General features: G+C 37.4%; 2 protein-coding genes, 1 long non-coding RNA gene and 1 pseudogene across 3 annotated transcripts; 3 read left to right on the plus strand and 1 right to left on the minus strand.

The window, feature by feature from the left end:
* The first annotated feature begins 2,317 nt into the window (after positions 1–2,317).
* On the plus strand, positions 2,318–3,386 carry LOC112190246. The gene is made up of 3 exons (XR_002932320.2): positions 2,318–2,477; positions 2,589–2,664; positions 3,160–3,386. It is a non-coding gene; the product is annotated as an uncharacterized LOC112190246 (long non-coding RNA).
* Positions 3,387–11,379: 7,993 nt separating this feature from the next.
* Positions 11,380–13,678, plus strand: LOC112202637 (annotated as a pseudogene).
* A 2,019-nt stretch (positions 13,679–15,697) lies between these two features.
* Positions 15,698–16,150, plus strand: LOC112202646 (MADS-box transcription factor 22-like). Its single transcript, XM_024343648.1, has one exon. It carries the CDS (start codon positions 15,698–15,700, stop codon positions 16,148–16,150), a length of 453 nt encoding a protein of 150 aa, XP_024199416.1.
* Positions 16,151–16,721: 571 nt separating this feature from the next.
* LOC112196323 (rust resistance kinase Lr10) lies at positions 16,722–19,635 on the minus strand. The gene is made up of 4 exons (XM_024336645.2): positions 18,464–19,635; positions 18,322–18,354; positions 18,181–18,231; positions 16,722–18,021 (listed from the first exon to the last, which is right to left on the minus strand). Exons 1-4 carry the CDS (start codon positions 19,248–19,250, stop codon positions 16,958–16,960), a joined length of 1,935 nt encoding a protein of 644 aa, XP_024192413.2. The 5' UTR covers positions 19,251–19,635; the 3' UTR covers positions 16,722–16,957.
* Positions 19,636–24,501: the final 4,866 nt, after the last annotated feature.

Below are 24,501 nucleotides of genomic sequence, written 5' to 3' on the forward strand. Positions count from 1 at the left end.
CATTGTAATTCTGTGTGGAATCAGAATGGTTAAGTGATTCTGGTTAGTTTGATTTATATGGGACATGTAGAGAACCCTTATTTGATATGAAGTTTCTGTTATTGAAATGGGTTTTATGTATGTGTAGGATGGCAAGCAAACTGGTGCAGGAAATGGATATATTTGAAACTGAAAGTGGAGAAGTTGGCAGCCGAGTACTGTCCAAGGTAGTTTTGACACTTGATAGTTACTGAACTTCTATTAATCTTATAAACAATGTCATATGGGAACTGCAGAACATTGATATTTCGCTCTATTGAAGCTGTTCTACTTTGTGAGTTACTATCTTTGTATGCATTAAAAGTAGGCTTTCATTAAGTTGTTCTACTTGTAATTTTAATTTGATTGTGTTACCTTTAGGGTCTAAAGGTGCCGATTTTGAAAAGAAAATACGCATTAGTGGTTCCACTATCTTTACAGGAACCAACTGATTGGTCTAACGCTGAAGGCAGTTGTAATTATTTTGGCAATGAACTGAAATTGGAACATCTACAATGTCTCATTCATTGTTTGTTCAAAGAGCTAGATAAGCGGCTTAAATTCCTATTCTCTGCTTTATCTTATGCCTCTGCAAATAGAGCTCACAAGCACACTGACTCTGACAAAGATATGGCGGTCGATGTTGATGAACTAACCCTACTTTTAAGATGTTGTGTATCTTTGAGCATGGTGGACTCAAGTTTAGTAATGGAGAATACCCAATTTCTTCTTTCGGTTCTTTGGAAATTGATTGCTTTGGTTACAAGTGGATGCAGTGAGAAAGAGTCTGTCAGCTTTCGGAAGTCTATTTCTTGTGAATGCACGTATACGGATGCTGGTGGAACCTATGTTTCCGAAGACTTTGTTGCTTCCTTATGTTTCTTACAGCCTTCTAATCTGTGGTACCCGGTTCTCTGTGCATTGCTTGAGGTAACATTCATAAAATTTCAACTCTTACTTTGTGCTTTCAAGTTTATGTTTTCTCTCTGAGGATATGTCACAGCTATGCTTCCAGACATACGGTAGTTTCCTGCATGTATAGTTACAATCGTATACATATTATGTCTTTGTATGATTATCAGTTTTACAGTTCCCAAGTACATTTAGTAGTAATAAGGTTCAGAATGTTGAATTATATATTAATTAGCTTTTTCACTCTTGTTTTCTGTTTGACTAATGTGAAGTTTATCCTTAACTTACAAGGCTAGAATAGAAATGAAGTGATTATTGCTTTCTGGAAAGTTGTTTAATACATATGAGTTTCATTTCAAAGGTCCTTTTCCACTGAAATACAATGGTAGTTCTTCATTTTATCTGGGTGTATATTGTGCTGGGATTTTTTTTTTCATTATTGGATTGACTTTTCTGGAACTCAAGCAGGTCTATTTCCCACCTTTTTTGGTTTCTCTATGTTTGGTTCAACTATTGAAGTAAATTCTGGATTGCAGATGATGGTCGCATTCTCCTCGCTTTTCTCTAGTTTTATAGTGGAGAGGGTGGGAGAGAGAATTGGCTTCAGTTGCCTATTTGCACTCCTCTTCATTGCACCTCTTAGTACTGCCTATGAAAGTCAGTTTTGCACTTTAAATTTGTATCTTCTCCTCTGTGTTCTTTGCTGGACTTGTATTTTGTAGGTAGCATGAAATCTCTTTGCTAACTATGGTTCTTACTAGTTGGTTGCAGAGCATGCAATGATATCAGATTGTACATGATTTTTCAATTGATTCCATGTATAGCAATTACAGGAATGACATTTGTGTTCCCATCTAAATATACCCACTCAAGTTTTGGCTTTGGGCAGCAGGTAGGTCATTCTCATCATTTTTTTTCCTAAAAAAAAAAAATAGAGTTGTTTACTAGCTGGTGTGCGATAGAAAATGAATGGGGCTAATCAAAAAAGGTGGACTTAATTAAAGAAGTTGAGGCCTATGATATAGAAGAGAATCCAGCACCCAGATAAGGAATATCAATTCAACTCCTACTATGATATTTCCTGATGATTTTTCTTTGAGCTTAATATTTATGTACCTCATTCACCATGAACCGGGTATTGGGTTTGCATATTGCACTATTACTAAGGCTTCCTGACTTATGGAATTACTGGTTGTCTTTTATCAATATGGAAAAATAGACATTGGGAGCCTCTGATGTGAATTATCTCTATGATTTTGTGAAGTAGCATTATAACCAAAGGCTCCATGACCATCAAACTATTGATTGCCTAGTCTGAAATTGCAAAAATAGATGTAGGGATTCACTTTCCAGATTAGAGTCTAGTGTTTCTGCTTCCAAAATTCTATAACATGTTTCTGTATATATTAATTTCACAAGAAAAAGATACTGATTTGTTGGTTTTTCAACTTGGAGAGGCCTGAAATTAGAGTTGAGTTTTCAACTTACCAAATCGTAGATGTAGCTGTCATTTGCAATTCTGGAACACAGAAAGTTGTTAAGAACTGGTAACCTCTATGTTTCTTTCTCTGGATCAATTTGTTTCTTTCTTTTGAACATGATCATTGATTTGATTGGGAACCAACACAGCCTTAAAAAATGCTATTTGGCTTTTTTAGGTCCCTATCCCATTCTTGTGCAGCCTTGAAATAATTCAATGCTGAAAATGCTTTCTTGGGGAACCTCTTCAACAAGGTCAGATTTTATGATTCTACTTTTCATATTTTTTAAAGTCAGGAGTTTCAGTGATAGCTCTATATGATTTTTAAGAAGAGCATTTGCTTGTATGTACATTTATATTACTAGTGGTGACTTTGGCTAATTGCTTTTAAAGTACTCATGCATTTCACTTTTGTTTCATACATAAATGATCACTATATCGATTCGAAGTTTGTAAGTAACATTGGTTGGTATATATTAGCATGTATCAATCAAATCATATTAAGAGTGTAGCAAATGACTAATATACAGCTCAGAGATGTATATGACTTCTATTTGGACAACTTGACTTGCAACTTTCAATATTTAAATCATAAGCATAACAATTGGATATATGCACTTTTGGTTGGCATGCAGAAGGTTGTGTTCTGATGGATAGAAAGGAATTTCAACTTTCTGAAGCTTATTTGTTTGTATATAGGTTCTACTGGCTTTTTTGGCTGAGGTGTCTTTGGTTGGACATTTGGACAGAAATTGCAAACCACTCGCTTCAACTTTAAAGGTTTGACACCATGGCTGCACAGACTAAGTTCCTGGAATAGTGGGAAGACAAGAGTTTGTATCAATATGTTGGCTATTGAAACCAAGTTCCTGCACAAACTCTATATGTGGCATGTTTTACGTAGTTGTATCAGCTTTTGGGAAATGCTTTTAACATTAAGAGTTATATGAAATAGGTTTGATTACTCATTTGAGCATTTGCAATGTGTTTTCTTTCCAATTGATCAATGATCTAGACGTACCATTATTTAGGTAATAATGGAGCATTAATTTTGCCTAAATCTGATCACACAATGATCAGGTAACAAAAATAGGACAAAAACACATTGTAATCAATCATATCACACATCGGTTTTTAACAAATCAGTGTCTTCTAATTTATACTCAGACAACAGAATTAATTGAACGATGTTGTCTTAAAAGTTAATCACACAACAGAATTAATTGAACTCTGTTGTCCTAAAGTTAATCACACAACAGATATAGTCTAAGAACTGAAGTTTGAAGATCAATCAGACAACAGACAAAATAAAAATATGTTGTCTGACACGCTTAACATACAACAACTTAAAACTGGCACTGTTGTCTGAAGACAGCGCCTCAACTGCTACGCAGCTGCGCTTGGCATCTGCCGAGCTATCACACAATAGTTATAACACATACCTGTTGTCTGTGTGTTTCTCACACAACTGTGTTCCACCGTTGTCTGATTTTTCATCAGACAACGGCTCACTCTACAACGGTGGGTCTCCAAATCCTACAACGGTTTTCTACCGTTGTCTGATAAAATTTTTGGTGTAGTGGTTGGTAGAGTTGAGGTTAAAAAGCAACTGGCTTACTCTTTGTGTATATATTGTATCTTGTAATCTGTTCATTTCAATGAAGAAATATACAACAAGAAAATTTCCACAAATCTCTTGCTTGTTTTCTTCATGGTATCAGAGCAGGTCTCCAAGGCCTGAGTCTGTTTTTCTTTCTTGTGTAGTTCCTGAGTTTACCAGCTTAAGATGGCTAGGAAATCTTGTTCTAAAGATGATGAACGTCTTGCAAATTCTTCAGATGTGGAGTTTAATCCAAACCAACGTCTTAGCTAACATGATTCCAGAGATGCATAGATGACTCAGAAAAACTGAAAATTTCTACTATTCTGCTCTCCATAGGGTTGAGCAGCCAAGACATAACCAATTGATCCTTGCACAGCCAAGAATCATATGTAGAGGAGTCAGCTTTAGGCTTCTGCACAACTCCATTGACATAGCCAAGCTTAGACCTTCCTCCAAGAGCATATCATTGTGATTTTTGCTATTACTCGTATGTTTACAAGATGGAGAAATTTCTATTTTATACTAATAGAGAAGGCCTAATTAATTGACCGGCACATGTCCCTGCTCAAGATGAAGTCCTAATTTTTCTGATTTCCATACATCTCTTTAACATGATTCCAGAGATGCATAGATGACTCAGAAAAACTGAAAATTTCTGCTATTCTGCTCTCCATAGAGTTGAGCCATTTATCACATTCCATATTGCGATTGAAGTTCATCATCTTCTATATTGGGTGGAGCTCATTTTTGTCACTTTCCACATTAGTTGAGAATCCGCTTAATCTTGCTTTCTTGTAGTACTTGACACGCTGTGTTATTATAAACAAGAAAATCAGATCTTGACCGTTGAGGTGCAGGCCCGTGTTGCTTCTGGTACCCGCAAGCGGTCACTTTCTATATTAGTATGGAAAATTCTTAAAATGATCGATTTGAACACTTAAACATTTTTTATATGGACTCGTATGTATAAATGTAACATAGACATACTTAACCCCATTTATTACATTCCATATCGCGATTGAAGTTCATCATCTTCTACTCAATAAAGGAAACAACCACCTCTTTGCCAAAGGAGGAAGAAAAAAAAAAAAAAACTAAAAGGAACAACAGCCCTCCCTCTTCCCTCGGACTAAAGAAAATGAGATAAATACTAGCTGTGTACACATACAAGAATATACGATATGAAATAAAAAAACCAAGTCAACTTGAAACTAATCAACTAGTTAGGCTTGGGATATGAAAGATGCACAAAGATAAGCTTATTAATAACTTGGTACGTGTGTTACTGACTCACTAAAATAATTGATATGACTTGCTACCTCACCACAATTATTAAAAAGGAGAATATTTTCATGTTTGCCTTTTCTTTTTTATTACCGCAATTATAAAGCCACGTGTTTACGTAACAGAAAATCTCACAACTTGCTCCTCAAAATGTTGGCAACTCACGCGCTACCCGCTCTTGGGCTAGAGCTGTTACACTTGCTCTTGGAGGAAGGTCTAAGCTTGGCTATGTCAATGGAGTTGTGCAGAAGCCTAAAGCTGACTCCTCTACATATGATTCTTGGTTGTGCAAGGATCAATTGGTTATGTCTTGGCTGCTCAACTCTATGGAGAGCAGAATAGCAGAAATTTTCAGTTTTTCTGAGTCATCTATGCATCTCTGGAATCATGTTAAAGAGATGTATGGAAATCAGAACAATGCTGCTCGGGTTTTTCAACTCAAACGAGATATTGCTGATCTCCAACAAGAAGGTAAGCCTTTTGTTCAACATCTTGGTAGCCTTACAACTATGTGGAATGAGCTAGATGTTTATAGACCTCATACCACCGAGGCTATTGTTTTGTTAAAAAGTGCTGAGGAGGACAAGATTTTTCAACTCCTTGCAAGCTTAAGCTCAGAATATGAAGATTTGAGAAGTCATATTCTTATGAATACTGAGCTACCCACTTTCAACAATGTGTGTGCTACTATTCAAAGAGAAGAAGTTCGAAAGAAGGTGACGAAAATGGAAACTAAGATAAGTGCATCTGAAACTAGAGCTTATGTTGCCAATCACAAGCAAGTTGAAGCTAAGGTGTACAAAGGCAAGAGACCTGACTTGAAATGCAGCTACTGTGAGGGTATTGGACATGTCAGGGATAGATGTTGGGTTCTCTATCCTGAACAGAAGCCAAAGTTTCTGAAGGAAGAAAAAGGTTCTCAAAAGAGCTGGAATCCACCAAAAGCAAACCTTGGCAGCAACTACGTCTACTCCTTCTGAGGGTATGCTGAATTTCACCCCTTATCCTACTACTTTAATCAATGAATTTGCTGCCTATCTCAGCAAGAAGCAGATGCATGGTGGAGGTGAAGAAACTGCCATGCCTGGGATTGAAGGCCACATTGCACTCCTTGGAAAATTTGCTGGCTTCCTTGTAGAGACTGATTGTGTTCCACATGAAGAAGCTCCAGGTACTCTAAAATCCTTCTCTACTACTCTCAATGTGTGTGCTATGGATGATTATTGGATAATAGACTCATGGGCTACAGATCACATGACAAATAAACTTTCAAATTTGCATGAGTTTGAAAAAATGTCTATTCCTTCTAAAGTGTCTGTAGCAAATGGCAAAGGTGCCTCAATTTTAGGAAAAGGAAAAATCAAATTACTCTCTAATCTTATTGAGTCTATTGCTCTCTATGTTCCCTCTTTTCCTTTTCAACTTCTATCTGTTGGAAGAATTATAAACACATTGAGATGTCTTGTCATCTTCTCTCCTTATAATGTCATATTTCAGGATCTCATCACCAAGAAGACGATTGGTGAAGGTTTCTTTTTGAATGGTCTTTATTATTTGTCCAAGAATTCTTTTGATTCCAAGGTTTTCCAAGTCAGTTCAAGATCAGCACAAGATCATCATCTATGGCATCAACGCTTGGCTCATCCTTCAGAGAAAGTGTTGTCTTTTTTGTTTCCAAATATGTGCAAAGCAAACAATCAATGTGATGTCTATCATCTGTCGAAATCTTCTAGGCTGCCTTTTACCCATTCTCTTTCTAGAGCTAGTTATCCTTTTGAAATCGTTCATTCAGATATTTGGAGTCCAATTCTTGAATCCTATGATGGATTTAAGTATTTTGTAACCTTTGTAGATGATTTTACGAGGATTACTTGGTTGTACCTATTGAAATTCAAAAGTGAAGTTGTGAATGTTTTTAAGGATTTTCATAAACTTGTCATCACTCAATTTTCTTCATCCATTCATGTGTTCAGATCCGATAATGGCTCTGAGTATATGTCCAATAACATGTCACATTACTTGAGCACACAAGGCATTGTGCATCAAACTAGCTGTGTTGTTACTCCTCAACAGAATGGGATTGCCGAGAGAAAAAATCGAGACCTTCTTGAAAAAACTAAATCGCTTCTGCTTCAAATGAATGTTCCAAAAAATTTTTGGTCTTACTGCCACATATCTCATCAACAGACTTCCTAGTAAAGTACTTGGTTTCAAATCTCCTCTTGAAGTATTGAAAGGTAGAAAGATTGATCTGTCTCACCTGAAAGTCTTTGGCTGCACATGTTTTGTTCATATCCAAGCTCATCAATGTGATAAACTTGATCTTAGAGCTGATAAGTGTGTTTTTCTAGGATATTCATCTACTCAAAAAGGTTATAAATGCTATAACTATGCTACTAGGAAACTCATTGTCTCCAGGGATGTGAGATTTGATGAAGTTACTCCCTATTTCACAAGACAATCATGTAATTCTGGTCAGGGGGAGTGTCTATCTGATTCGTTCCCAGTTCCTAACCTTCCTGTTGATGAGGATTGCAGTTCGTATTTCAATCCTAACACTTCAGTTCAAGAAGTTCCAGCAGTAATCACTGATACAGAAACTGGTATGCAAGAAGTTCCAGCAGTAGTCTCTGATATAGAAACTGATATGCAACCTGTTGTTGAGTCTCCATCTTCACCTGCAGTTGTTCTTCGTAGAAACCCTCTGGTATCACCACCTGCAGTTGTTTTTCGGAGGAATCCTCCACTAGAACGAGGTCCTCCATCCAAGCTGAGTGACTATAAAACTTACAATGGAAAGTATCCAATGACATAGTTCATATCCTATAAAAAGTTCTCCTCTGCTCATTCTGCTTTTCTAAATGTTCTTGATAGTACTCATGAACCTCAAAGCTTTGAGGAAGCTAATCATATTGATGTATGGAAGAAAGCTATGGCAGGTGAACTTCAAGCTCTCCATGACAATCATACATGGAGTGTTGTTCGAATTCCTAAAGGAAAGAATGTAGTAGGCAGTCGTTGGGTTTACAAAATGAAGCTTCATTCTGATGGTTCTGTGGAGAGACATAAAGCTCGTTTAGTAGCTCGTGGCTTTAATCAAACATATGGAGTAGACTACAAGGAGACTTTTGCTCCTGTTGCTAAAATGAGTACAGTGAGAGTTTTGTTATCAGTTGCAGTAAATCATTCTTGGCCACTTTACCAGATGGATGTGAAAAACGCCTTCTTACATGGTGATCTTGAAGAGGAGGTCTATATGAAGTTACCTCCTGGTCATCCTCAATCTCATGATCCTGAGATGGTATGCAAACTGCACAAGTCCATTTATGGTTTAAAGCAATCTCCTCGTGCTTGGTATGCCAAGCTTAGTTCAGTACTTGAAGAAGTTGGTTTTCACAGAAGCCATGCAAATTCTTCTTTGTTTGTTCAGATTGGTTCAACCAGTAAACTTGTGGTGCTTATCTATATTGATGATTTGATAGTAACAGGTGACAATATTGAAGAGATTCAGTCTCTCAAGCACTCTCTTAGGAAAAAGTTTGCTATTAAAGATTTGGGAATTCTTAAGTATTTTCTTGGCATAGAAATGGCTACTTCTCATAAAGGTCTCTTTCTCAATTAGTTAAAGTACATACTTGATCTGTGCAAGATGCAGATATGGAGGACTGCAAATAGCTTGCACTCATCTTGACAGCAAGCTGGATCTTAATGTATCGAGTGAGCCTTTCTTAAATCTAACTGCCTATTAAAGGTTAGTTGGTAAGCTTATTTATCTCACAATCACTCGACCTGACATTTCCTATGCTGTAAGCATTGTCAGCCAATTCATGCATGCTCCAACTTTGGCTCATCTCCACATTGTGAAGTGAATCCTTCGTTATCTCTAAAGTTCTGTTGGAAGAGGAGTTTTGATGAAAAACAATGGCAACACTCACATAATGGGATACACTGATGCTGATTGGGCAGGGAACTCCCTTGATCGAAAATCCACTACTGGCTTCTGTACATTTGTTGGTGGTAATCTGGTTACTTGGAAGAGCAAGAAGCAAACTGTGGTTGCTCATTCTAGTGCAGAGGCTGAATACCGAGCTATGGCTTCCACCGCTTGTGAGCTTATTTGGTTGAAAAGCCTCCTCTCTGATCTAGGATATCCTAGTAGTCAACCAATGTCTCTTTTCTGTGACAATCAAGCTGCAATGCACATTGCTGTTAATCCAATTTTTCATGAACGAACCAAGCACATCGAGGTTGATTGTCACTACATTCGAGCTCAAGTGCAATCAAAGCTCATTGCTACTCATTACACTCGAAGCCATGACCACACTACACCAATTTCGAAATCAGACAACACATATCAGACGACAGCAAACATTTTAACTGTCGTCTGATTTAATCAGACGACAGCAAGAAATATTGTGTCGTCTGAGTTTTCGAATTAGACAATAGTTTTTTCTTGGCTCTTGTGCAATATTATTTCAGACAATGGTTTATTTTTTTGATGTTGTCTGAATGAATTAATTCAGACAACAGTTATTATGTGATGTTGTCCAAGGTTCATTTATACAATGGTTGATTTTTGCTGTTGTCTGATTATTTTCAGTCACACAACTGTTATTAGGTGTCTGTTGTCTGATATCTTGTAAGTCAATGGCTACTGAAAGTTGTTGTTTGATTTAAGTTGTTCAGACAATGGTTTTTAATTTGTCTGTTGTTACATGAGTTTCAGACAATGCATTTTATTTGATGTCGTCTGAGTTTTAGATTTTTTTTTTTTGATACAATGAATAGCTGACTTTAGTTAGGGTTTGACTTATACTTTTAACACTTATACTCTTTCAACTCGTTCCCTCTCCATTCCATCGAGCAAAACACCCAGTCCGCCTCCAGCTGAAAATCACTCTCTCTCACTCTCACTCTCACCTAGCCTTTCTCATTTTCTCCTTCTTCCTCTTTTAGCCACACATGCCTCTTTCTCTCTGCTCTCTCTCTTCGTCTCACCTTCTCTCTGTCACGCCGGAAAGCTCGACTTCCGGTCGTCGACTTTTGACACCTCCACCACCAAAAGATAGCCCAAGCGATGAAGAATAAAACCCCAGCCACCCCTCCATCGATTGAGATCATCGGACCAAGGGAAAACGAAGGTTGCGTTGGATCCAAGGGAAGCAACCACACGTCCCCACAGTTCCAACCAGAGACAAGAGAGAAGAGAAAGAGAGAAGGGCCTAAGAGACTAGAATTAAGCAATTCGCACCAAAACCACGAGATCGAGCTGGTGCTAAATCCAGGTACAACTTTCTCCTTAATTCAGTTTGCGAATCAGGTTCTAGATCTTCTGAATCAGATTTCATATTGATGCTACGTTCCAATCGAATTGAAACCTAATTTGTTGTGATTTTGAGCACGAAGCTCAGCTTAAGTTATGGTTGTCTGCTATTTCTGTGCATTTTTATGAATGAACAAGTCGAGTGTTTATGCAAATGTAATGGTGTTTGTGTTGAAGGTGGAGAAAGCGGAGTTTAATGGTGATTGAGACGTGGCCGCGGTGATTCTGGGGAGTCACAGTGGGGAGCAAGAACGGAGTGGATCGGATGGACAAGGACAAGAGCCGTACCGATCTGCTCGCTGCTGGCCGTAAAAAGGTACATACACATTGGCTCATAGCACACTAGCTTTCGTAATTTGGCTGCTGTGTTAGCAAATAGAGCTCAAGGGTTTAATTCATTTGCCACACACTTGAACTGTAACTTGTCGAGTATATTTGTTATTAGGTATAATTTAGATAGATTGGGAAATCCTGTAATGCCTATAGGTGTTTTCTTTCATTTTGTTAACTGTTATAGCAAGTGAATTACAGTCTCATATACAAGGTATCCCACTGCCAATATACTATCTTATCTCTGTATCTATCCCTGCTTATTTTTTCATTTGTATGACTTATTACTATACTGTGCACGACTAGTTTTCTTTTGGCTATATAGTTTCAAGTTGGACCATGAGATAATAGTTTTCTTGATATTTATATTTGTGATTTGAGTCACCATCTTAGTAATAGTTTGAGAACTTGCCAGTTGACTTCTAATTGATGGTTGTTGTGATGTTGACATTCTTTAGGTCAGACCTGGTGCCTGCCTATGTTCGACTTCTTCGCGATAATGAGGCTGAGGTGCGGATTGCTGCTGCAGGAAAAATAACCAAGTTTTACCGAATTTTGGACCCAGAACTTGCCGTTCAGCAAATCCTACCATTTGTTAAGGTACACATCTTAACTTATATTTTGTTTTAAATAGTTTGTTTGATTAGTCTTGATGCAGTTCTGATGTGTGACTTTAGCTTTATAACTTATAAAGTTTGCTTGCTATAGGAATTGTCAACAGATTCATCCCAGCACGTTCGCTCTGCATTGGCTTCAGTGATAATGGGAATGGCACCAGTTTTAGGAAAGGCAAGAATCTTCTGTTGACTTTTCTATATAATTCATAAAACTAACCATGCTCTCCTGATCCTTATATTAATTCATTTTCTGTTGGTGGTTGCAGGATGCAACCATAGAGCAACTGCTGCCTATTTTCCTTTCTCTTCTCAAAGATGAGTTTCCAGATGTCCGGCTGAACATTATTAGCAAGCTTGATCAAGTCAACCAGGTATGGTTTTGCCCGCAACCACTGTTAAATTATTCAACAGACTATTGTCTTAAGGATATTGGTTTATGTTTTCCCATTGAATTTGAGCCGTTCTTGGTAATTTACCTGGTGCAGGGAATTGGAATTGATCTGCTGTCCCAGTCTCTACTGCCAGCAATTGTGGAACTGGCAGAGGATAGACATTGGAGGGTTCGGCTTGCGATAATAGAATATATCCCTTTATTGGCAAGTCAGTTGGGTGTGGGGTTTTTCGATGATAAGCTTGGTTCTCTTTGCATGCAGTGGTTAAATGATAAGGTTTGTGCAGCCTTTGAGATTGATAAATAATTTTTTGACATCTCATGCTTATTGCTTTCAGAAAGCCAAGAAGAAGAAGAAAAAGAACTTGATGCTTCTGCTTTTTGTTCTTTCTATTTCATCATCAGAAAGAATTTTGTTACCTTATATTTACTTTTACTTGTCTAGAAGTAAAAACATGGGAATCTTATCTGGTGGTTAACAACTTCCTCTGGTTTTAAAATTTTGAAATGGCAGTAATCTGTCATGCAGTATAGGCTGGGAAACCTCTTTTTTGAAATTTACTGACAAAATTGTTGTTGATGGTAGGTTTACTCAATACGTGATGCAGCTGCTAATAATGTGAAGCGCCTTGCAGAAGAATTTGGTCCTGATTGGGCCATGCAGCATATAGTCCCACAGGTTTCTATTCTTTTCTTATTTTAGATTGGACTAAAATGTATCTATGACTAGGTTTGTAGTTTTATAGCACTAAGGTCTAGTAGGTACCTTTAGGCTGAGTCATTTGTTACTCTTGTTTAAATCTGGCAATCTGTTGACAGGTTTTGGAAATGATTAACAACCCTCACTATTTGTATCGGATGACCATTCTACATGCAATTCCCTACTTGCCCCTGCTATGGGATCAGAAATTACTTGTTCCAAACTTCTACCGGTGGTTATCACTGCATCAAAAGATAGGTAAATATTACTAGCTATGACACTTAATTTTTCTCTTTGCCTGATTTAACTTAGCTGTGTTAGCAAATAGAGCTCAAGGGTTTAATTCATTTGCCACACACTTGAACTGTAACTTGTCGAGTATATTTGTTATTAGGTATAGTTTAGAACTTTAGATAGATTGGGAAATCCTGTAATGCCTATAGGTGTTTTCTTTCATTTTGTTAACTGTTATAGAAACGACTAGAGAGAGACAAATGATCGATCTGATTTTGAATATTTGGTCCCTGTACATTTATCATCAGCTTCAACAATAGCAGTTGGTGGGTCAATTATGTTTTTATAAATTTGGGCATGGAGTGGAGATAAGTTTGTTGTTGCTTCCATATTAATTAGATCATGAAGGAATAATTATTGCTTGAATCCCTTGCAGGTATTGCGTTCCGGATATTTGGATACTATCCGGAGGCAAAGGAAGTGATTGTCATAAGGCTGCAATTACAGGAGACATGTAAGTCCTGCTGTCCTCCTTTTTCTGTTAATTTGGAGATGTCTAGTGGTACTGTGGCAGTAGATTTGACCAAGTTCTTATTGTTTTCGTCATTATGATTTATCTAATATTCTATCAATCATTTACCAGTCTCTGAATTCTCAAAAATGATATCCTCTTGTTTGTTTTGCAGAGTGGGAGACCCATTCAAAGACACAGCTAGACCTTCACTTCATGTCCTTATTAAAATGCTTGCTACAAAAATGTTGGTCATGGCTCCTGTCTTTCTTTGAGTAGTTTATAACAATTCCGGGTTTTCCAATTTATCAGTCATGAGTGCACGTAAACTATTTGATTGACTTGTGTCAATCTACTTTTTATAAGAGCTTTAGTATTTGATCATGATGCTCTCAATACCTTGACAATTTATTAATTGCATCTACTTTTCTTTCCTTGCAGTGATTTTGCTTACAACTATCTTAGTGGTACAACACCAAAGGAATAGGCTTCAAGCTTGCAGTGATTTTGCTTACAACTATATCTTGAGAGATCGAGCAAATTGTATTCTTTTTTATTATCATGTAAAGCTCATGAAACTTGAAAGCTTGTTAAGCTAATGAAAAAGATATAGGCGCTTGGACAAGGTTAATTCCTGTGTAAATGTTGGGATGAATATTGGAATGAAATGGTTTTTGGAATCAAGGATATGTTGTTCAATTGTGTATATCTTCTTTTCTATCTCAGACAATTCAATACCAATCGCAAACCATTGTCTAACAAACGAACATAAAGAAAAAAGAAAGAAAAAACTGTTGTCTGAAGCAATAACATACAATAGCTTTAATAGTTTTCCTGTTGTTGTTGGAGAGGAAAGATCCCACATTGGAAAAGTGACAAATGAAATATAACTTATAAGTGGGTGGATCTCACCCAATTGTACCGAGGCCTTTTGTGATTAAAACCCAACACCTAACGGGTGGTTAAGTTGGGACAGTATCGGTACAATGGTGGGCCACAGGCCACGCTTGTCGCTGTTTAACATGGTATCAGAGCGGGTCCTTCTCCAATTGCGTCTCCACGTAGGCACGTATCATGAACCCAAATTGGGGTTCCCTGTATTGCCATTGAAATTACCAATTTCTAATGTGGAAATTGGATTAATTAATTTCACGTGCAACCTAACTCTACCAATTTCTAATGTGGAAATTGGATTAATTAATTTCACGTGCAGACCTAGAGTTAGGTTGCACGTGAGGGGGCGTGTTGGAGAGGAAAGATCCCACATTGGAAAAGTGACAAATGAAATATAACTTATAAGTGGGTGGATCTCACCCAATTGTACCGAGGCCTTTTGTGATTAAAACCCAACACCTAACGGGTGGTTAAGTTGGGACAGTATCGGTACAATGGTGGGCCACGGGCCACGCTTGTCGCTGTTTAACAGTTGTCTTGTTCAAAGTCAGACAATAGTATTCAATTACATTGCTGATCTACAAGCTTCATTCAGACAACAGTTTTTGTACAAATCAATGTTCTCTAAATATTCATTACACGTCAACATTCTTCCAGGGTCTGCCAACTGAAATTACTTTGCACAAGAGTTCTGGTACAAATTGCTGTTGTTCTTTGTGGTGTTCAGACAACAGACTGGGTAGTAGCTGCTGTTGTACTAAATTTTATCAGACGACAGTTTTCTGGTATTGTCTGATTCATGTATCAGACGACATTGAGATAGACAACAGCAAACCTTATACTCAGACGATAGTGAAAAACTGTCGTCTGATTGAAAAATTGGTGTAGTGCCAGTTGGCTGATATTTTCACTAAGTCCCTCTCTACTTCTCATTTTCACAGAATTTTGGGCAAGCTTGGATCAATGGATCCCCTTGATTCAGCTTGAGGGGGAGTATTGACAGTATGACTGCAGTATGGCTAACATGTTGGTCATGTTGGTTTACTGTTTTATGCTTAGCTAGCATCCTTTACTGATTTGTACATTACTTTCTACTGTTCTTACCTTACCTTAGTTGTTAATCTTAGTTATGGGCTTAGTTGGTAGAGTTGAGGCTAAAAAGCAACCGGCTTACTCTTTGTATATATATTGTATCTTGTAATCTGTTCTTTTCAATGAAGTAATATACAACAAGAAAATTTCCACAAATCTCTTGCTTGTTTTCTTCAAGAACCGATGCAATACTACACAATTTTGCATTAGATCTCAGAACAGCTCATAAGAAAAGAGTCGTTTTAAACTGAAGTGACAATTGTTCTTTGGTTTCTAGTACAATTGAATTTGATTTACTAGTCCCAATGATGGAACTCTTGCCCAGTTCTCGAAGAAAGCCTCTCAGGGATTGGGAGAGGAATTTATGTAAGAAGGCGGACGAGCTTTCAATACTTTGTGGTACCGATGTATGCATGATCATCTTCAAACCTCAGAAGACCAAACCAGAGACTTGGCCCCGAGATTGTACACAAGTCCACCACATTATCAAAAAGTACAAGGCAATGGCGATGAAGAACAATGATATCAAAGGTACAAGAAGTCCTTCATCCCTGGGGGCAGTCAGAGACGCCACAGATGCTACTACTGCTCATTCTACTTGTAGTCATGTAACAAATAACAAGATGAAATTGGACTTAAATATTTCTGATTCTTATGATTCAGAATTGATTGGAGATGATGAGGCAGAGCTTGCTACACTGGAAGCTATGCTGCAAGCTATAGCCAAGAGAATTGCTTTACGGGAGGCAACACATATTTAAATTCTATCGGATTGTATGTAACTTACTTGACAAGGGCAATTGTGGATTATATGTATATATACAGCTTTTCTTTTCAAATGTTAGTACCATTGTAGAGAAAGAACATGATAGGGTAGCCATGCAGTAAGAATGAGTGAATGTTCAAAATTTTCTTTTAGATCTTGATGTCTTGTGCTTGAGTTTATGCTTACAGTTTTTCTTCTTCTTCTTTCAATCCTCAAACTTGACAATAACTAATAAGACATCGGCCTCCCTCTAACCAACAATCCATGTTATGCTGAGCATAATTACCTTCACGAAGCTTGTAAACAACTGCTGACCAATATGATACCAATCAGAGCATCTTCAATAACAACCAGTAGGAATTAAGCTACCTCGGTAGAGACGAGGTGTTGTAGCGAGAAGGGCAAAACTTCCAAAATTTCCCTCATGATTTCTGATAAGCACAACCCACTCTTGAATCCTTCAGCCACCAGCCTACCACATAATCAACAACACCTACATTCATTGTTTAAAATAGGAAATCCCAGAAAATGGCTTATCTAAAGTACACAGACAGTTTCAGACAAAAAAAAAAAAATAGAGAGCATAGAATTAATAAAGTAGTACAAGAAGTGTATATGAGGAGCATGGAAGAACACTTATTAATTACTGCATGATAGGAAATGCCTGCTCCATTGTGAATACAAATATTAACTAGTACATCACTTCCTTTAATTTGGATTTTGAATCAAACTAATAATTGACTCTTGAGCTTCATTTTTCAATGGCAGTGATGATGACAAAGTTGTTTCGGAATCATCCTCATCATCCTACTGGCATGTCATGTGGATATAGGAAAGGTTTCGGAGCCATTTGAATGAATTCAACTTCTCCTTCAAGCATCTCTACTACTTTGTTCATCGAATTAGGACGGTCACTAGGCTTCATTTGTATACACCACAATGCTACCATGAGCATTTTCTTTGTTATTTTCTTTTCCTCGTCCGTGGCATCTTCAATTTCCACCTCCTTTTCTTCATTGAACTGGTCATACACCCAAGAAGGAAAGTAAATTTGGCTCGTATTTGCTGCAAGTGCATTTAAATTCCTTCTTTTCCCTGCAATTTCCATCAACAACATTCCAAAACTATAGATATCAGCTTTGTTTGACACACCTCCAATATTCTTGTAAAAAAATTCTGGAGCTATGTATCCAAAGGTTCCTCTTACTGCGGTCAAAATTAAACTGCTTTCATCTGATCGGCATAATCTTGCCAGACCGAAGTCTGAAATCTTGGGAACAAACTTCTCGTCAAGAAGAATGTTGTGTGGCTTGATATCAAAATGCAAAATTTTCATATCACATCCTTGATGCAGATAATCAATACCACGAGCCACTCCTAGGGAAATTTCAAATGCTTCCTTGCAACTTAAGGAAATGAGTCCTTCTTTAGGAAATATGTGTTTATCAAGAGACCCTTTTGACATGTACTCATATATAAGAGCACGCTTTGATCCCTCAGCACAATAGCCAATTAGTCGCACCACATTTACATGATGAATTCTTCCAATGGTAGCAACTTCATTCATAAAATCTTGCCCATTAGCTTTGGAATTTCCCAACATCTTAACAGCAACAAGGTGACCGCTCCGAAGCTTTCCTTTATACACAGAGCCATAACCTCCTTCCCCCAATTTATCCTTAAATCCTTTGGTCATCTTCTTGATGTTGGAGTAGGAGTACCGTATAGGCATGAGGTTGTTGTGACTTTGTAAGAATTCTTCAATAACGTTGAACATTGATAAATGTCGTCTTTTCAACTTCAAGATTAAAAGGACAACCACACATGGAATTCCGAATATAGCTTTTATTGCAGTCGCCCCAAGTACTGTAGAGGAAAATAATTTAGTTCCGTGCTAGAATTACACTAGAGATCGATTATTCAACCGTTTATGACTCTTTATCTTTTTGAAAGAATGAAGTTTTCTCAAATTAAAATATATAATCAAGGTTACTTTTAGAAAAAGAAATTAAGGATAAAACGCACCTGCCGTTGGAGTTACACCAATGAATAATTCTGCAAATAGTTCAGGTAGATCTTGCAAAATAGAGAGAGAACGTACAGTTATACTAAGAGTTGATTATAAGTTGCTGTGAAAACAATAAGCTGGATTGACACAGTTCTTACCTTTTATGACGTCCAAGGTACTATACCTGGAGCCTGCATCACAAATATCACGTTCTCAATTCTGAATCTATTAAATGATAAAAAGTAAGCTGAAAATAAATAATTGTGGTAAAGCTTGAAAAACAGATCGAATGTTCCTTACCACAATCAACTGTGTTGGTATCAGTGTCGACATAGCATTCCCAATAGGTACGCGATCCACGGTAGCTGTAATACCATGAAAGTTCAAAACCATAGAGCAGCTCATTGTGGATGTCAATGTAGGAACTGTTAATGTCCTTTGTACCAATCGACGATGATGTCAAGACCATCAGCTCTATGCGACATGAATCCCACAAATCCGAGGCATTTAAGCCTCCTGTGAGAACAAAAGGATGCCCACTCTGTGCATTAATGCAAGGAGCAGTATCCATATAGAGATACGAACTCACCGGCCGAGTGTCACAGGTCATGAAGATTATAGGCTTTGACAATTCAAACCTATGCGCGTCCCCCCAATAAATGTGACCTTGACCTTTCAACATATCAATGCTGTATGGATCCTCCTCACTGAAGTTATAGCTGGCCAACGAATTACGAGGGATTGAAGAGCAATTATCCTTACGAATATTGGCATCCACAACTCGGATTGTGTAGTTTCCATAATTGATCGCAAGCACATAATATTTTCCTGAATACAAGTGTAATACAGTGACATTTTTCTCACAAGACAAGTTATACATTGATTTACCGCACTTGTTTGGATCATCATTGAGTTGGAAAGGGTAACTTATGTTGTGGATGTTGCCGCAGGAAGAAGGCTCACAGTGATGAGGATCATCCTTAGCGTGGCAAGCTGCAGTGCACAAAACAAGAAGTAGAAGGACCAGTAGTGCTGGCATGGGTAGCCTTCCTTGAAGAGAAATGGAATTGATCATGGGAAGATACATGGACAGGGAGAAATATCAAATATCTAGCCTTCGTCAGTTCCACAAAAGCAGAGATGATATAGGAGGAGGCTGGAATGCACAGGCTGAAAGTTACAGCCAGTCAAACCAGTATACGTGGAGCAAGGATATCCAGACGTTATTTCAAACTTGGGGCATAGTGTAATTTCACACAAACGGACCGTTAGTTGAAAAATTTTGAGCCATTATGGTAAAACCATAAAAGCGAGGGAGTTTGTAGACTATTCACCATGTGTCACAAAACCAACACCAGGAGGCTCCGTTGTTTCATTCTAGCCTTTGCAGAAACTTCCGCTTTTGCTCTGGTCGCATCACGAACTCTTGCATCGATCGTGCCTTTTGCTTGCTATTAACCTGTATTTAGGTTCGACAGCCTCGACGAAATACTGAAAACAACAAATCGATGCCAAATAGATTTAAATCTTTGCGGACACCTTTAATCGATCAGTTTTCATGCGGTTGCAGAAATTGCTTTGTGGTTGTTGATAGCCGAAAGAGGACAAGGACGAACGATGGTGTGGTTAACGAGGAGATGAATAGGCCAACGAGGAGGAGGAAGGAGTACTCCATCTAAACTGGATTGTGGTGGCTAATCGCCAACGAGGAGAGTGGTAAAACATTTTTTTACCCTGTCATGGAATTGCCATAAAAGCCCCTCCATCTTAACGTCGTTGGCTGCGTTTCTTACAACCTGCGTATTCCAGATTTCTCCGATGAAATAAAGAAATGATATATGGAATAGAGATGTTATGACTTGTAGACTAGTGGACGTGGGTCAAAGTCCCAATTTCATTTGGAAAAAGAGTGCGTTATTGAGACATAGCTCAACTTTGGCTCCATTTTTATTGGCTACTCCAGATTTTGTGGATAGCAGCACTGCCAACATTATTCGTTTTACTAGTCAATATGGAAAGATAGGTCGAGAATTAGTCATAACTACTTGTAGAATACTGCAACCGACCGGCATTTTATTTGGGTGCAAAAGATTTAATGACCTCGCGGTGTTTCACAAGTGAAGAAAATTATAGCCTCTGGTGGTTCGAACAATTTAACAGTAAAAAATAAATAAAAGAATGAGAATGATCAGAGGTTGTGTTCAATCTTGTCTCGCAAAATCCTTCACTCTATTCTATTTGTTTTATATAAAAGCCTCTAGGAACTTATACTCTACAGAATTTTGTTCCTAGAAACCATGGTACTTGTAAACTTTCTCTGGTGTGTTAGGTTTGTCTTCGGTAGTGCAAAACCCAAACTAACACTAGTCTGTAGACTGAGCTTCTCATTTGCACACTTGTATTGGGGCAAATAAAGTCGGGCATTTGAAATTTAATGACAAGCTGAATAATTAACGATATATACATCTGAAACCCAACGAGAAAACACTTGCAAACTTTGATCTACAGTGGAGTCGCAAATGACACGAGTGATTTTATATTATAGGCTTATAGCAGTCTGTTGACGGCACTTGACGCTTGCAAACATCAACACAATGGAAATTTCCAATCAGTTAGCAAGTTCTTGTGATCCTGGGAAGCAAATCTTGCTCCAACAAGATAGCAAGCACAACATCAACTTAACGATTGAAAAGAAACCAACCATTAAATATTTCTGTTCAAATGCCTAAATAACGTAATTTCTCAGATTAAGAGCATGAACTGTAACTCTTAAGGTTGTAATCTAACAATACGCTAACAAGATAAGGAACATCGTAAACAAGAGAAGATCTCATATCTCATTGGCAAAAGCAAAAAGCTTCAATACTCATTGCATCTTTCTCTACTAAGATCTTAGAATACATCAAAAACCTAACAAGTATAACAATCTAAAAAAAAAATTTGTAATCGATACTTCTATCTTGATTCCAAACTCTGTAAGTATTTTGGGCTGTTCACCATTCAATACATGATTTCCCTTTTGTCACAAGGAAACCGGAGCATTAAGGAAACAAAGATAAAGGATCAAAGGATCGGATCTTGAAGAGAAGATTAGGCCAAATTAAGTCATTGATCTTGAGTTTAATATGTTTTGATTCCATATCTTTTTTATGCTTATTGATTGATATGCATATCAGTCAATTTGATTCAAATCAATTATGCATTAAAGAAGGATTTAAACTTGCATATCAATTTGAGATCTTGGTTAGGAAAGTTTCGATTGCTCATTCAAAAATTGTTTTAAAACCTTTCTATATTTTTCTTAATTATTTATTAAGAAAAGATTTGATTGAGGGGGAGAGTTTCTCCCCTATAAAAGGTTTCTAAACGAAAGTTAGCGGTGTGGTTTTTTCTTTTTTGATTACACAAAAATTGCTCTAGATTGATTAGAGTTGTTTATATCGTTTTTCTGGAAAAACCCTCTTTATGTGTTTCATGTATTCCATTGCAAAATCATTTTCATACTTATTCTCAAGATCGTGATTTAAATTGACAGCACGAAAAGTTGAAGGTTGAGTATCTTGAATGTTGTATTAGGAGTTAGAACAGTTGTAAAACAAGTTAGCATGTGTTGCTAAGTGAGAGTGTTTGTTAAGAACAACACGACTTGTATTCTGTAAACCCTAGTGATTCATATTGGATTGCATTTTCGTGTTGGCTACGTCAAAAGCCACGCAGTGAAGTTTCCTCAGTGGAGAGGTTTACACTGCGTTAGCAAATCTTCGCATTATGTATCGCATTTCTTTTAAAATAAATTTCTATACATAACGGTACTTCAAACAATTGTTCCAACATGTAATTACAAACTCTTTAATAAAGTAGCTTCACGTTCCTGACGAAGTCGTTCCCTCTGAAAGAAGAAAAGCACAAGGATACAAGATGTAAGGATGCCAAAAAAAATCTACAAGACAAAATAACAGATGCAATGCAATATTATCGAAAGTGGTTTTATTGGTTGTATTAAATTATGGATCACATTTGAGTATTAAAGGACTGATCCTATCGCATTGATTAGTGGGATTAGCAATAACTGAATAACATTACCAGTCCAATAATAAACTTGTGTACTTTGTGACTTCACATAAAGCATAGTGAAGGATGCCACAGCATGACTTCATAGTTAATCAATAAGGGTGGATTCCCAACAGGTAAAATCAGAACTATATATAAACAGAGGGTTTCAGTTTAAGAAACTGCTATGTATATAGTGGAGTATGCATAGGATATACAGGCAGTTAGAATTCAGCCAAAACAAACAACATCACTATAAAACTTTAAACCAAGTGCTCTTAACAGATATTGCCAGAGCATTTGAGTTGCAGTTGATTGAAATACATATGTTCTACACAAATTGTTGTGTCTTGTATTAATAATGCTTACAATGTAATACTTAAAAGACTAGGCCTTAGTGTAACTGAAAACAGCAATGAATTTATCTCAGTTTTGCAGAGGACAATTGCATTACTCCAGGGGGAGAATCCTAGCTAGCCCACCACTCATAGATCATATTCTTACCTTTGCATTGACAAAAGAAATAATGCAACTCTAATAGGTTCCCTACAAGTCAACAAACGCGGAGAACGTGAATGAATTGAATCCCTAGATTTTGTTTGTCAAAGTGGGCCTGTTTGTTCTATATATCTATGATTGCTTATTAAATTGCCAAGGGAGACTGAAACCTACATACGTTGGAAGAGTACACAAAATAGTGAGCTCCTACATGAAACCATAACAACCAATGTACAGCAAGGAGAAAGGAGGGTACAGAGATGAGTGCACCTACAATTACGGCAATCAGATAAATACTGCTCCTTTAGGTTTAGATACTATGTCTTGACTACACGACTAAGGGTACCTTTAGGCATTCAGGACCAGCAAAAATCCCACAAAATGGAAGGAGGCAACTACATTCTGTGAGCAACATTGCTCGGCCAAATGGACTTCACCAACCTTTTTGCATTTACAGTGTTTTTTACAACCTTCCTTTCATCCAGATATCATTAAATTTCTAAATATGTGATCCAAGTTGCTGAGACAAGAACTTTCTCATGGTCAAAGCATTCTCTCTGGTTACTTTTTGTTAGTATAGGTTTGATGTATGTTGGCATTCCTAATACAAAAGCTAGAATCATAGGTCTGCTATAGTTATCAAGTGTAAACTGGAAGTGATATATGATCATACAATGCTCCAACTGACTCTTCGATGCACTCCAGGTATGGGCATATGCATTTGCATTTCATTAAGGTCAATCTACATGCATACTGGGATTGCAATCTGTTCTGCAATCCCTATCAGATCAGGTTTCATTAAGTTCAATCTACATGCATACTGGGATTGCAATCTGTTCTGCAACCCCTGTCAGGTCAGGTTTCATTAAGGTCAATCTATATGCATACTGGGATAGCAATCTGTTCTGCAATCCCTGTCAGGTCAGGTCGTTGGATGTTATGTCTTCTTTTTCACGTTTTGTGCACATTCATTAGTTGCGTCTTAAAAGGATATTTCACTACATAATTTGTGATGTTAAGACGTATCGTCTTCATTAAGGATAGAATCGGGTTTACTTGTTGAATATCTTTTTATGATTTGTTCCTTCCATATTAGGAGTTAATTAGGTTTTGGAGTCTTTATTGTCCAAGGTTTTAGGGGGAGTCTGATATACATATACAAGGTGTTCAACCATTCATCTGTGACCTTGAGCCGAATAAGAATTGGTGCATCTATTGAGTCAAGATTTTTCGTTTGTTTTTGTGAGAAACCGTGTGCTTCAAATTCGAGTCTATGAACTACTTGTTCCATGCTTAAGTAGATCATTGAGTCAAACACATCCATCATTCATTACATTCTTCACATCAAGTGCTCTCGAGGTCAGTTGGAGTCGTTGATGTGCGTACAAGGTTGAAGGTTGAGGTCAGCACCTATCAACAAGTGAAGACAGTTCAAAGGTGGTAAAGATCTACAAGTACATGATCAGACAATCTACTAGTGTGTCTAGTAAGTAAGCCGAGGTCAGAGCTTTGGATTGTTTGTAAAGAACTTGTATTCTTTCATCTAGCGATTTGTTTTCATTAGGGTCTTTAACCTTAAAGGCCCCGCAGTTGTTTTCCTCATTTTTGAGGTTTTTACTGCGCAAACAATTCTGCTCTCTTGGTTGCTGTGTGTTTGTGATTATCTTGATTGCCTAGTTATCTTACTGCTGTTTTGGGATCCATACCTGTGTTTCAATCCTGAGTATTGTCTGTTACGTTTTTGAATTGAAAGGAAGTGTGTTTTCTTCGAGAATAGCCTATTCACCCCC

Source organism: Rosa chinensis, chromosome 1, assembly GCF_002994745.2.
Source record: "Rosa chinensis cultivar Old Blush chromosome 1, RchiOBHm-V2, whole genome shotgun sequence".
Lineage (NCBI taxonomy): Eukaryota > Viridiplantae > Streptophyta > Magnoliopsida > Rosales > Rosaceae > Rosa > Rosa chinensis.